General features: G+C 42.7%; 1 protein-coding gene across 1 annotated transcript; it reads right to left on the bottom strand.

Moving 5' to 3' along the window:
• Positions 1-1,725: 1,725 nt before the first annotated feature.
• Positions 1,726-11,799, bottom strand: LOC117752588 (forkhead box K2). The gene is made up of 9 exons (XM_034570055.1): positions 11,279-11,799; positions 8,607-8,801; positions 7,673-7,814; positions 7,390-7,536; positions 6,112-6,305; positions 5,826-6,028; positions 5,463-5,720; positions 5,159-5,356; positions 1,726-3,434 (listed from the first exon to the last, which is right to left on the bottom strand). The coding sequence occupies exons 1-9, from the start codon at positions 11,572-11,574 to the stop codon at positions 3,220-3,222; spliced, it is 1,848 nt and encodes a 615-aa protein (XP_034425946.1). The 5' UTR covers positions 11,575-11,799; the 3' UTR covers positions 1,726-3,219.
• Between the last annotated feature and the right edge of the window lie 1,434 nt (positions 11,800-13,233).

Here is a 13,233-nt window from a genome sequence, read left to right on the forward strand (position 1 = left end):
GGTGTTAACCTGGTAGCCTGGTTTGAATGGTTCAGCATGTGTGAAACAAACTCAGACCGCGTGGCTGCATCCCACTTTGTGTTCTCAATGAAAGGATTTGTACAAATGGAGGCAACACCTCCCGGACTCAAGAGCTGTGCCTTTATTCCATTTTATTTCTATAGCATCACATCACAACACACCTTATCTCAAAGCACTTAACATGGTACACCTCTCCATTTATGTTAGACGCTTACTTTTCTCATGAATGTTGTAAATGTTTTGTTGATGTTACACGTGACATCTATTGCACTTCTGTCTGACCTGGGAGAGGGATCCCTCTCTTGTGACTATTTCTGTGGTTTATTTCCCCGTTCAAAGTGTTTTAAGCAGTTCTTCCTCACTTTTGTCGAGGAAGTCACATCCTGTACAGATTGTTACGCCCTATGGGTTGAATAGGGATTTGTGAATATGGGCTATACATATGGGGCAGCTGTGGCTCAGGAGAGGGAGAGAGTCGTCCACTTATCAGGAGATTGGCGATTTGATCCCAGTGCCGAAGTGTCCATGGGCCAAACCGTGAATCCCAAATTTCCCCTGATGTCTGTGCCAGCAGTGTTTGAGTGCATAATAGAGAAAGTGCTGCACATAGATGCACAGTGAGATTGTGAGGATGGAAAAAGCACTGAGTGGTCATCAAGACTAGATTAGAAATACATTTAGATTGATGAGTAATGCTGAGAACTCACAGTAATACACAATGTGAAGAACACTGTGAAGATAGACACACAGACAACTTCATTTAGCTTTGCATCTCTATCAGAGAACAAGAGTGTGTCACCATCTGATATACGATACGATTGAAGTCACCATTGGCCACCATCAGCTCCAGAGCAGTAGACAACTGCGTTTCCCAGTACAGGCTTGTGGGTGTGTATGACGCAGGATGGAACGCCCTTCACAAAAAAGTAAAATGCCCCCTGGTGGAATAGTGGTGAAAACACCATGAGCTTTCTTGATGTCCAGTCAATTAAATGACATCTATTAAAGACATACAGGCCTGCTGTTCTCTGCTATTTAACTAAAAACTCATTGATCTCCAGTGTTCAGTGCATGTCTGAAAAGGGCTTTACACACTCCAGGAACCAGAAGTGTAGTCAGGGAGTGAAGTGATCTAATGGGACAATACAGGGCTATGACCTCTTTAATATATGATGGGGCTGGATTATTAAGGGCCCTTGTGTGTGAGGAGCAGGATTTGTAATTCTATTCTTGATTTAACCAATGCAGAGAGGATATTTTTAGAAGCTTTTCAGTTGATCTTCTCAGATGTTTAGTGTGTGGATTGAAGCACATGATGGTCATTTTCCTTTTGTTTGGCTTTATCTCCATTTGTATGATCGCATCTCGTTAAAATTCGGAATGACTTTTAACATTTTTGCCTTTTAACGTGGTCGTACGATACTTGATACTATCTTGATAGGATTTTTTTTAACCCTTTACCCCCAACATTTTCCAATCCTCAGATTCAAAAGGAAGCCTTTCCTCCACACACACACTTCCTGGAACAGCCTGAGCAAACAGTGTGGAATGCACTTTAAAAAGGCAGTGAAAACCTCCCTTAATACAACTTCACAGCAAGTTATGTCTCTATTCCAGATGTTCACTCTTAATCAGCCACATGATTCCAGATGCATTCATGTCGTCATTTCGTCTGTCCGACCAAACAAGAAATAATTGAAGAAACAGATTTGGACTTTGCCCAGCAGAGAAGGCCCCTTTTACTCAAAGAAATACAAACCAGGATGTTATGTGTTTTAAATAAATTTATAAAAAAAAAAAAAAAAGAAGCATTTACCCACTGAAGCAGAACAAACACCTATCACTTGTTTTTCCTCATGTAACATAGAATACAATCTGAATAGACTTTTTTTTTAGTAGCCTGAACAGAATAAAAATAATCAAGCAAAGAGACGTCCAACTTCAACACAAAGGTAACAAAACAACCAATGATGACCGGGGGGGTGGGGGGGAGAAATACTGAGAGCAAATTAAAATACAAAACAGAAAAAAATAACAAAGAACTAAGAGGGTTAAGTGCAGCACTGGTCAGAATCATATAGCGTAGATTCAGTCTAAATTTTCTTCAGTTCCATATTCAGTTAAATCTGCTCAAGTACATTGTCTCTAGATCCGTAACATGCAAGCTCGATGAAGGATATGGTCAAATACGCATGGGAATATACTTTTTTTTTATCTTGTAGGATATTTGTAAAATATGAAAAAATCTGTAGATGTACAGTGATAAAGAAATTTCATTTTGCATGAATGAGCAGAGAAAAAAGAACATCCACTCCATAGATAGTGTTTTCTTTAAAAGAAAGAAGAAAAAAAAAAAAGAGACTACATTCATTTCACTGAACAAAGAGTCCACATACCAAAACAAAACAAATTAGGATTCCCAAAATATTATGTTTCGATGTTTAAATGTTCTTAAAGACCCCATTTATAGCTTTTTAGTTATCTTAATTATTACTAAATAGTATCTGTGCCTTGGGAAACGGAGAAACACTCAAAGATCCACAGATACACTTGTACAACGGAATACTGCATATCTACTCACGACTGGGTTAGGTAGGTCGACGTGGAGGCTAGCTGCCAGAGATGGGAATGTCCACACGAACGTACACACAAACGTACACACACTTCCCTTATCAGAATACACTACTGGTGATTTCACTTGGTTTGACTTCTCTAATCCGACACACAGCTAAGCACTTGTCTTTAATGCTACCAGGACCAGGCTCCTCTCTGTCTTTGGGGAGGGTCAAGGACTCCTCGCTTGTCCAATAAGTCTTTTTTTTTTTCTTCTTCTTTTTTTCCTTCATCTAGAGATCTGGATTTTCAAACCTGTGCTTCTTCCTGCCATCTGGGTCGCAAACTTCAGGGCTTCACAGTCATCAGCAACTCTTCTCCACTTCCGCTTTCAATTTGGTCTGTAGTCTTTGCATCGTATTTGGTGGTCTTAAATATATGGAAGAGGAGGAGTGGAGGGGGGGTCAACGGGGAGAGAGGTTTTGCACATTCTTGTTAGTCCCGTTTGCTTTTCCACATCTCTTCTCTTTTTGGCACCTTGAAGTAGATGATAACCAGGTAGGATGGAGGGGGCGAGGGTATGGAAGGTGTGAGGCTCAATGCGTACAGGAGAGCGGGGGGGTCAGGAAGCAGATCGGGGAGAGGCTACTTGTCGCCGACCTGTTCACAGACCCCTGCTACTCCGGCTCTGTCCGTGGTGCCGTTGTTGTTGGCGGCTGCTGCGTCTCCCTTCTCTCCCTCCTCCGTTTTCACTCGCTTCGATCCAGCCTGGTCCTGCAGATTTCCGTTCTGCCTCTTGGTGGGGAGGGACGCGGAGGCCGAGGCGTGGGCCGCCAGCAAGTGGAGAGGGTTTGCAACAGCTGGAAGAAAAAACAGGATTTATTTAAAGACTACAGGATGAGGTGAAGGAGTACGAGTAGCACTCTCTATATATAGAGTGCTTAATGGTGTTTCCAGCTCACAAAAATAATCTTAAAACTACTACAAGTAATTAACTGAAATACACTTAATGAAGAGACACACTGTTAGAACTTGGGTGAAAAATGAATGCATCACTGTTACTGTTTATTTTGTTTGTCGATGTCCCTCCTCGTTGCTTTATTTTTATTATCAGACAAAATATTTGTAAAGTATTTGTTCATGGCAGTTTCTTTTATTACTCATAAAAAAATAAGTATCAATGATCAGGTGATCAAACGGGTGTAATGATTCTCCAGTTTAATTCAGACCTGCAGCAGCGGTAGTGGGTCAGGGTAACACGATACAAGATTGTGGACGTTTGTATCATAGTTTCAGTCTCGGTTTCTGAATGGTTAATAAACTGGTAGATGTAGAGCTGGCTAAAAACTAAAATCTATATTTCAGTAATTCCTTTCTCTGGAAAATGCAGAAAGACTAAAGCGTTAAAAACCAAATAAAGATTTTTACATAGATGGTTAAATAGTTACATTTCAGACAGTTGGGAAACAATAAAAAGACCTGAACTACATGCAAGGGTGTAATGAGTGGGCGGAGTCAGGAGGGAATGAAGGAATTAATATGCACAGCTGTGAAGAGAGATTTGACCAGTTTAAAGTATGTGCTGGTTAGCAACTTGCCACATGCGTATCACCTCTGAATGGGGTTTGCAAGATGCATTTGAGTTGCATTCAGACCACTATTGATGGGATCAGTCAGGACAGATGTTAATATGAGGTGTGCATGGGTTCACAGAGCGGGCCTCTGACTCCCACCAACACATAACAGCTGGCTGCTGGTCTGTGGGCTGGACTTCAGCATTCACCCAGCGTTTCCCATCAATTATTTGGACTGTAGGGACCCGCCATACTCTATATTCTATTAGGAACCAAATTGGTTTTACACTTCTCATAATAACAGAAGAGATCTCTAACTTGGTGTGTGCAGCACTATTTGCAAGCTGCTCATGCAATGGTCCATAACGTTTTACCGTCCACGCAGACAGTCAAACCTCAACAGCCTCAGCTGCAGTTTCACCTCTTAAAATTTAAGTGACTATAAAGGAAATTGTAAAGGAACAATTAGTTTGATTAGTAATTCTCAAATATCACTATTTCTGATGCCTTCTTTGTCATATACAACATTAAATGTGATAAATAAGGACACATCTAAGACAGGTGGCTGCTGGGAGAGCACTGGATCTCCACTGGTTTGATAGCAGACACCAATGCAACTGTCTGCACACTGTTCAGGTGCATTATTTAGATGCAAATGCACACAGGGTTTCTGCAGGTTTCAACAAGTTAAATTAATATCTGTATCATTAGGAAAGAGCTACAAATGCCTGAGGCATCATAAACTATGATTGCCACCAACACGTTTCTTAAAATAAAATAACAGAAGTATTGTTAAATGAATGTTAACATAATTAGGATCAACCTAAAAGTATTGAAGACCTAGTTTGTGATATTTCAAAAATATTTAAGACTTTTAAAGGCCTGAAATTCAGATGAATTGTAGAAACGCTGTGCACAAGCCCAGTGTGAGTAGTGTGTGTGTGTGTGTGTGTGTGTGTGTGTGTGTGTGTGTGTGTGTGTGTGTGTGTGTGTGTGTGTGTGTGTCTCACCTGTGCTAGCAGCAGTACTGATGGGGACCAGATGAGTCCCGTTTTGTGTGATGGCCTTTATTGGGAGCTGGTGCTGACCGAGCGGGGCTTGTTGCACAATGGTAACTGTTGTCAGGGGAGCAGGCTGAGAGCTCTGGATGATACGACTGACTCCCCCTATAGATGAGCCTGTGATGGACGGCACCGGCTCCACTTTCACTACACGGTGAGAGAAACTCACGTCAAACTCCATGTATGTATACAGCTACAGGAAGATGCTCAAACAGACACAAGTGACACGACAACAACATGAATATGCTCTCACCTTTGATCTCTTGGTGCGCTCCCCCTCCGTTCTGCTGAGGTTCTGAGCTCACTTTAGCAGCAGACTGACCGCCAAGGGTTGTCATGGTGACTGTGGGAATCTGGTGGACAACGTGCACCGTCTGCATGACGGATGCGGAGTTAACTGGCGTTGTTACGATGGCTGGCGATGCCATGGTGTAGGTCACAGGCTTCATGGTCGTTTGAGGCATCTGGCGCTGCACAGCGATCAATACTGGCTGGTTATTCAGTGGGGAGCCTATCAGAGGGCAGGAGTCAACGTCATTAAAAGGAAATAAATAAATAAATAAATAAATAAATAGATAAATGGTGCTCCTTTATCTGTACAAGTGTTGGGTTTTACCAGTGGAGTTCTGTGCAAAGCGCGCCTCTTGGATGACAGCGAGTTTGGGCTGGACTGTGGCGGTTTGGGTGGGGGCTGGTGGAGGGGTCGTCTCTGGCTCCATGGGGACTGGGGACCCCTCTCTGGACAAGCTGTCTGGGGTCTGGACCCCACTGGAGTGGGCAGACAGTGCTCCTGTGTGGTTTGGAGAGGCTGGAGCGCTCCTAGAGGGAAAAAAACATGGGGTGGTCATTGCTGCACAGAACCGACCACATAGGAACCAATACATGAGATACGTGTTTTTTACCTGGAGGAAAGAGGTCCCATAGGGGTCCTGAAGCAAGGCACACCCCTCGGCCTGCGCTTCCTGAAGGCTTGTTCTATCAGCTTGCCCTCGGAGGAGGGGTCGATCCTCCAGAACGAGCCTTTGCCTGGCTCCTCCTGAGAGCGGGCCACTTTGATGAAGTACCGGTTCAAGGACAGGTTGTGACGAATCGAGTTCTAAACCACCAACCAACAGACAAGACAGACTTGTAGTGATCCATGATATAGAATATCCCCATGTTGCTGCACAGGGTCTTTTTTAATCTGGTGTACAGAGCAGTCAGACTTCAGGTGACTCTCAATACAAATCCCAGGATGTTCAGTTAAAACTTTTTGCAGAGACATTAACACCGTTTTCCACCCTTTTCCATGTTATTAACACTAGCTCTAAAAGATCATAATTGAGTATTTTATATAAACATGAAATGTTAATTACATTTGCACTTAGTTAACCCATAAACTTTATTATAAGTCATAAAACACAAATACAACCAAATATAAAGAACATTGAGAAAACATTTTTTACAAATAATTTTAACAAACTTCTCTGCATTGTTTTCATTCTTTAAAATGATTCCATAACTGTGCTTATCAGCAAACATTAACGCAGACACCGATATGTCTGAGAAAGACCCAAACTGGCCGATTGTTTTTGCTCTGACTCTAATGTAGTTGTGTTGTTACTGTTTTCTGAGGTGTTGACATCTTTTTCTTTTAACCAGTGAGCAGCTCCTTCCCTTTTTTGTGCATCACAATTTGGGAGAGGAGTTAACATCAACAGCACACACAAAAAAAAAAATGGTACATCAGACCATTATGAGTAAACTACATCTTCCAGTGTGAACACTCAAACAACCATTTCCTGGATTAGACCTAAACTGTGTAGCTCAAGATGAGCAGCTCATGAGCCACACTTAAGTTACTGATAAACTGATGACCGCTGCATGATACAGGTCTACTCAATGCATCTTTGATTTAAAAAAAATGTCTGAACCCAGAGTAACATCTTCAAATTCATCCATTCAAGATAGTTACAGTACTATTTAAAACAAAGAAATCCTCACAGATAATCTATTATCAAAATTAGTTATTGTCATTTAAATAGTCAATTAATCGCTGCAGCTCTACATGCCTGAGCATTTGGCATTTCCAATGATAGACCATACGACTGCACTGACAAATGATCTGACTATAACTGAACTGCACATGAATTACCATTCAACAGACATGCATAGTGGTAGCAAATAGAGAAGACACCAACCTGCCAGCCTTTATCAGCTGTTCTGTAGTACGGATAGTTCTTGGTGATGTGGGTGTATATTCCATTTAGTGTTAGCTGTTTATCTGGGGCCATGGTGATAGCTTGGACTATTAGTTGTGCGTATGAATATGGAGGTTTGGAGTCGTCCTGTGGAAGAGGAAGAAAAGTTACATTGACATGCTACTGTGAGCAAATTTGGACACACACACGCACGCACGCATGCACACACACGATATTCATCCATATACAACCCACTTCTCATTCTGCCCCAACTCGCTCTCACCTTTGGGCTGTCTTCACCTGAGGCCTCCTTGTCGTTTTCTGATTGGGAGTTGTCTCCTATAAGGTCAGAGGCCAGAACGCGGCCTGTCCTGTAGCTCGAAAGCCCCGCCCCCCGTGGACTTGACGGACAGGAGTTTGCTGCACTGTTAAATTGAAATAACATCTGTTAGGATTTCACTGTAAATTGAAAATCTGATTGGACAACTGACAAAATCACCGTGTAGGTCTGGACAGTATATGGCCTAAAGATTCATGCTATATTTTGAACTGTGTTTTCAAACCAAAACGATGTCCGATGACCATATCACGTGAACACTCACATACACTAGACATCTCTTTTTCAGCCCGTCCAGACTAAAACGCAGCCCCAGAGTTCATTCAGACTCCCGACTAGTATGGACGTCAGGCATTTCTGTAGCAGAGTGTATGCGTTTTCAAATGAACACGTAGTAGCCTCAGATGCAGTATTTACTTGTGGTGGTGGGTGGTTCATTATATCACTGATGTGCATGCAAGGGGGAGAGTATAACCCCGGGTACTTTTCTGTAACTAAAGTTTAGACGTGTCCCCTAAAAGGCTCACATGCAGACAGTTGGTAGATACTACAATTTAGCAATGTTCCCTTAACATGTCATCTGCAGATGATTGGCAGATTCTATTTCAGAGAACCAGAGTGACCATATCTACCTGGGCGGGTCTTAATCTGCCTATATATGGGACACACTGTGCGGTGAATCTACTTTCTGGTTCAGTGCAGTGCTGCCTCCCACTGGTATAGTTATATCACTGCCCCTTTTGAGCTGTGAGGGCAAAATGTATACCACAAAGTAAGTTCATACCTGTGTACTTTCTAAACCATTCATACCGATTGACAATACTGCCACTGAGCACTAGAAGCTGTTGTACATAAACTGACGGAGACCCCCCCCCCTCACCTGAGGGTACCAGTAGGTGAAGGCAGTGGGCTCATGAGGTGGGCGATGTTGTCAGGAATGTTTATGGTCAGCGGGGAAATTTGTGGTTGGACGGGCTTGACCGGTGATTCCGGCACGTTCCTTGGCTCCTTCTTATCACTGGACAGGGCTGTAAACGTGATCTTTATGGTTGTGCTTGGGAAACGGAAACAACACCTGAGGATGGAAGACAAGCACAGACACAAGAATACATTAATGCAAACACTAAGCCATATATATTGATCGCCTGATATTGGCCTAACACCGATATATTAGTACTGATATTTAAGTAAGCCGATATGTGCTTATATAAAAACTTTTGACAGAACATAAGGCCGAAAAAGATACAAGGGCTTATAAATTTTAACATTGTCTTTCATACTATTTTAGTATAACAGAAAAACTTTGTGTTTACCCTCTGAAACAACTCACAGTGAAACCAGATTTAAAACACTTTCCTTTTTCAAAATAAGAAGATGAATCGATGTTGATATAATTATTTTTTAATTCTGCATGTCAATACATATTGCTTGAGCTTCTATTTAAATTTTTGCGCAATCGTAAATATTAACTGATATTATGTATATCTTTAAACAAATAAGTGGGAAACTCTATGCTTCTATGCTTGTAACAGTATCATTGTGCAGATATGCCTCCTGCCTGGTAACAAGCAGGCCAAGATCTAACTGAAGCCGAGATTCAGCCTCACACTGTTTAAAAATGGACGTCCGCCGTGACTATTACATAACGGATCATGTCTAACATGTCTAATTTATTATTAATGTGGTATATTTGGACTGGCTTCTGACACCCGGATGAATTACTATTATGGAGTGGTGAGAATATAATCCTACATAAACATGTATGATGTTTGAATGCAAAATGAGAGTTACCACAAATAAAACTGTTCAATGCGAGTTCGGGGAAAGAGGAAGAGAAAAGACTGAGTAGAGTAAACATAATGTAACATGAGGTAGAGATGACACTGAGCCAGACTTCACTGACAACAGCACTAGCCTTAGCTTCCTGCCTGTCCTTGTAATGTGAATATTCTATTGTGTCATTCATGTAAGCACAATTCATCACCAGTCTCTTGAGTAAATAAAGCCAGGGCAGTCTGTGGTGTAGCAGGTCAGACAGAGCACCTGTGAAGGCACAGACTCACCTGTTCGCCCCTGTTGCTAGCATGTTAGCTCGAAATAGGGAAAGTTCACAGAAAAATGAAAATTCGCTCATTATCTACTATGCCAATGGAGGGGTGGTTGAAGTGTTAGAGTCCATAAAACACTTTAGGAGTTTGAGGGGTAAACAACCAAAACCAAATCCAATGCAATGTAAGTAACTAGGGACCACTTTTCGAACATAAAAATCAACAGAAAACCACTCCTCCATTCTGCTCCTGTGATGTCATCCAAGTGTCCGTTAGCATCGGCGTCATTTACACTGTGTTAGCGGGGTAGCACGGCTAGTTCCGCTAGCATTGCTACTTCCGGTAGCGGACATTTTGGCTAAAAAACATGGTGTACATGGCGCTGTTCTGTGTAGAATTTGAATGAAGTGGCTAACGGACACTTGGAGGACACCACAGGAGCAGTATGGAGGTATTTTCTCCTGTTGTCTTTTACGTTTGAAGAAGTGGTCACAATTTACTTCAATTGTATTGGATTTGGCTGCAACGCTGTTTACCCCTGAAACTCCAAACGTGTTTTATGGACTCAAACACCCCACGCCTCCACCGGCATAGTGGCGAGCAGACAAGTAGTTAATTTGAATTCTTCTATACACCTTTAAGAACACCTTAAATGTTCAGTGTGTAGAAATTAGTGACACCTAGGGGTGAAGTTGCATAGTGCAGCTGAACACCCCTCACCCTCCCCTTCCAAACATGAAAGAGAACCCGTGGCAGCCTTCAGTCGTCATAAAAACTCAAAAGGTGTTTAGTTTGTCAAGTTTGGGCTACTGTAAAAAACATGGTGGCCTCCGTAGGGGGTGGGGTTAGGGTATGTGTTTTCACCAGTGTTTAAATACAAAAGGCCAATTCAAGGGTAAAGCAAACAACAATTCGTACAATTTAAATGAAACACACAAGTGAAAACTTCACTAGGATTATTGTATATTCAATTTCACACTGGACCTTTAAACCAAACTTCTATTAGAATTCAGGCATATTTAACGTTGCCTACTTGGTTGTGCGTACATACGAACACTGGTGAAAACACACCCAGGTGATTATAAAGCCTTAGACGGCGCGCTTCAATTCGGCATACATCACGCACCACAATAATAACAAACAACCTATAAAAATAAAGCTGACTTCCACAATGGTGAACAGCAGGCAGCAGTGAGCCGGCTCTTAGCTATAGCATGACTGACCGGCGTGTCAGTTGACGTGCGGCGAGGAAGGAACTGCAACACATGTACGATGGAGACCGGGGTTAGGAATGGCGTTCAATGTGTTCGTGAACCAGCGGGGCGACGTTCGCTGATCTGTGGAGGCTCCGTGTGACGTTATCGCCAGGAGAACGAGGCTCCGTGTTGCCTCGCGCAGCACGTGCGACAGCGCTGCGGGCTAACAAAACAATAACAACACATGAACACACGCACGATGCGCGGCTTCCGTCGTAACTCGGGAGAACTGCTCGTGTGGCTCTTACATTCGCGGAAGCTGCAGAGGTGGAGCCCCTCTCCTCTGGAACACCCCGTCAACGAACACCCCGTTTTTCCCCAGGCAGCGGAGGTAGAATTCCCCGGTGCCGGTGCCGTCCTCTCCCGCCGTGAATATCTCGAGGTGCCGCCGCGAGATGAAGCTGGAGTGGCCCATGCTGACGTCCACGGAGCCCTGCGACGAGTTCCGGCCGATGGTCACCGACCTTTTCTTCATCAGGTACTCGAATTCTCGGCCCTCGAGCCGGGCTACAGCCGACCCCGACATCCCGCTTACCACCGCCATCTTCTGAGGTTCCTGCTGGAGAGCCGGCGCTGTGCGCTGAGAGCGAAGCTGCGAGCGGCTTACAGGTGAGTTGCAGAGGGGAGGTGTTTTTGGTTTTGTGGGGGAAAACACGGGGGGGGATCCGAATTTACACCGTGGAGAATTTGGCTAGGAACGTGCCAGACCGGGGACACAGCGGCTCCGACCCACCGCCGTGTAGCAGAGGGGGCAAAAAAGAAAGAGAGCGGGGCTGGCCAATCAGAGGACGCCAAACGGACGGAAGTGCCGCGATGGACAACCCCCTCGACCAATGGGAGGCCGGCCCGGGCAGGCAGATGTGCGGTGTTTACCAATGACAACAATAATAAAAATAGCCGTAGAAAATGGAGTTCGGTTGCACCGCAGGCTGACACGCAGATGAGTGGGGGGGAAGTAAGAAGCGGTGCAGTGATTTCCGGGAGGGGGATTAAACGTTCCCACAGTCAGAGGAACTACATGTGCTCCGCTTGTTCCTCTGAAATGATAACAATTCATGATTGTAAACGATTATAAGGTTTGGTCTTACTTTGATTATTCATGTTTTTATTTATGATACATTGAAAGGTCCTCAGCTGTCTAGAAAGAGGCATTGAAATAACAATTATTATTATTATTATTATTTATCTATTGTTTTTATTATTATTATTATTATAAAATAATATCACCATTCTAATAATCATCATCATCATAATCATCATTATAATAATAATAATTATACACTGTCCCCTGAGCAATATTATTACTAAAAATAATAACAAATGGCTCTACGACGTCAACATCTAAAGAGACTATTTCTCTGCTTATATAAAAGCTCCAAACTTTAGTGTCTTCTTGGTGAGCTCTTAAAAATATAGAAAAGAATAGAATAAAACAAATGCTGACATATTATCACTTTCAAAGGTTTTGATTGCAAACTTAGAAGCAAGCACCTAAATGCCGTCTATGTTGGTTTGTGTTTGGAACTTCGGTGTCAGCTAAACAGTAAAATATGAATATTAATTAGAGCAACTTCAAAGAAAGTGTATTCTAGTAGAAAAGCAGCCAAAATTGACCTGATTCTGGATAAAATGATATGCACACTTAGTGGCTTTCTCTTTCGTTGTTTCTCTGTTTGTGATGTAATTGTAATTGTCTGTAATTTGATTATAGATATGTCCACGTTGTTTTATGCTTTGTTAGTGTTGTAGTTTTTTATATGTCAGTTTTCTGTTTCAACAAGGAAAAGGCAGTTGTTGCTAGGTTACACTTTGCTGACTCCTCAAATCTACATCTAGAGCTGCTCTAGGCAAGGACATAACAAAGCGTTTCTTTTTCCATTATGAATGGGCCATTTTATGCTTTTATTAGATAGTGACAGTAGACTAAAGGCAGGAAATGGGGATGGAGAATGATATTCAATACAGCTCCCAGAGTCATACATGAAACAGTGATGTTATACGGCTTAACCCTTCAGCCACCAGAACTCTGCTGAGACAACCCTCATATCCTCTGACAGCCACTCTACAAACTACAAGCTACTGAGTATGAAAATGATGCGAATCCTATGTCATGTCCTTCATAGTCACCAATCAATATCTCAATCTCACTGAACACGAATGGTAGGATTTGGAGTGATGTGTGAAACAGCCCCACATGAAAACA

This window comes from Hippoglossus hippoglossus, chromosome 19, assembly GCF_009819705.1.
Source record: "Hippoglossus hippoglossus isolate fHipHip1 chromosome 19, fHipHip1.pri, whole genome shotgun sequence".
In the NCBI taxonomy this organism is placed as follows: domain Eukaryota; kingdom Metazoa; phylum Chordata; class Actinopteri; order Pleuronectiformes; family Pleuronectidae; genus Hippoglossus; species Hippoglossus hippoglossus.

Bases quoted from the DNA above. Each gene is read 5' to 3' on its own strand.
- LOC117752588 (XM_034570055.1), bottom strand. From the start codon at position 11,574: ATGGCGGTGGTAAGCGGGATGTCGGGGTCGGCTGTAGCCCGGCTCGAG. The intron at 8,802-11,278 runs GTAAGAGCCACA...TTCCATCCTCAG, and splicing joins CCTCTGCAGCTTCCGCGAAT to GTGTTGTTTCCGTTTCCCAA. The intron at 7,815-8,606 runs GTGAGGGGGGGG...TCAATTTAACAG, and splicing joins TCACCTACTGGTACCCTCAG to TGCAGCAAACTCCTGTCCGT.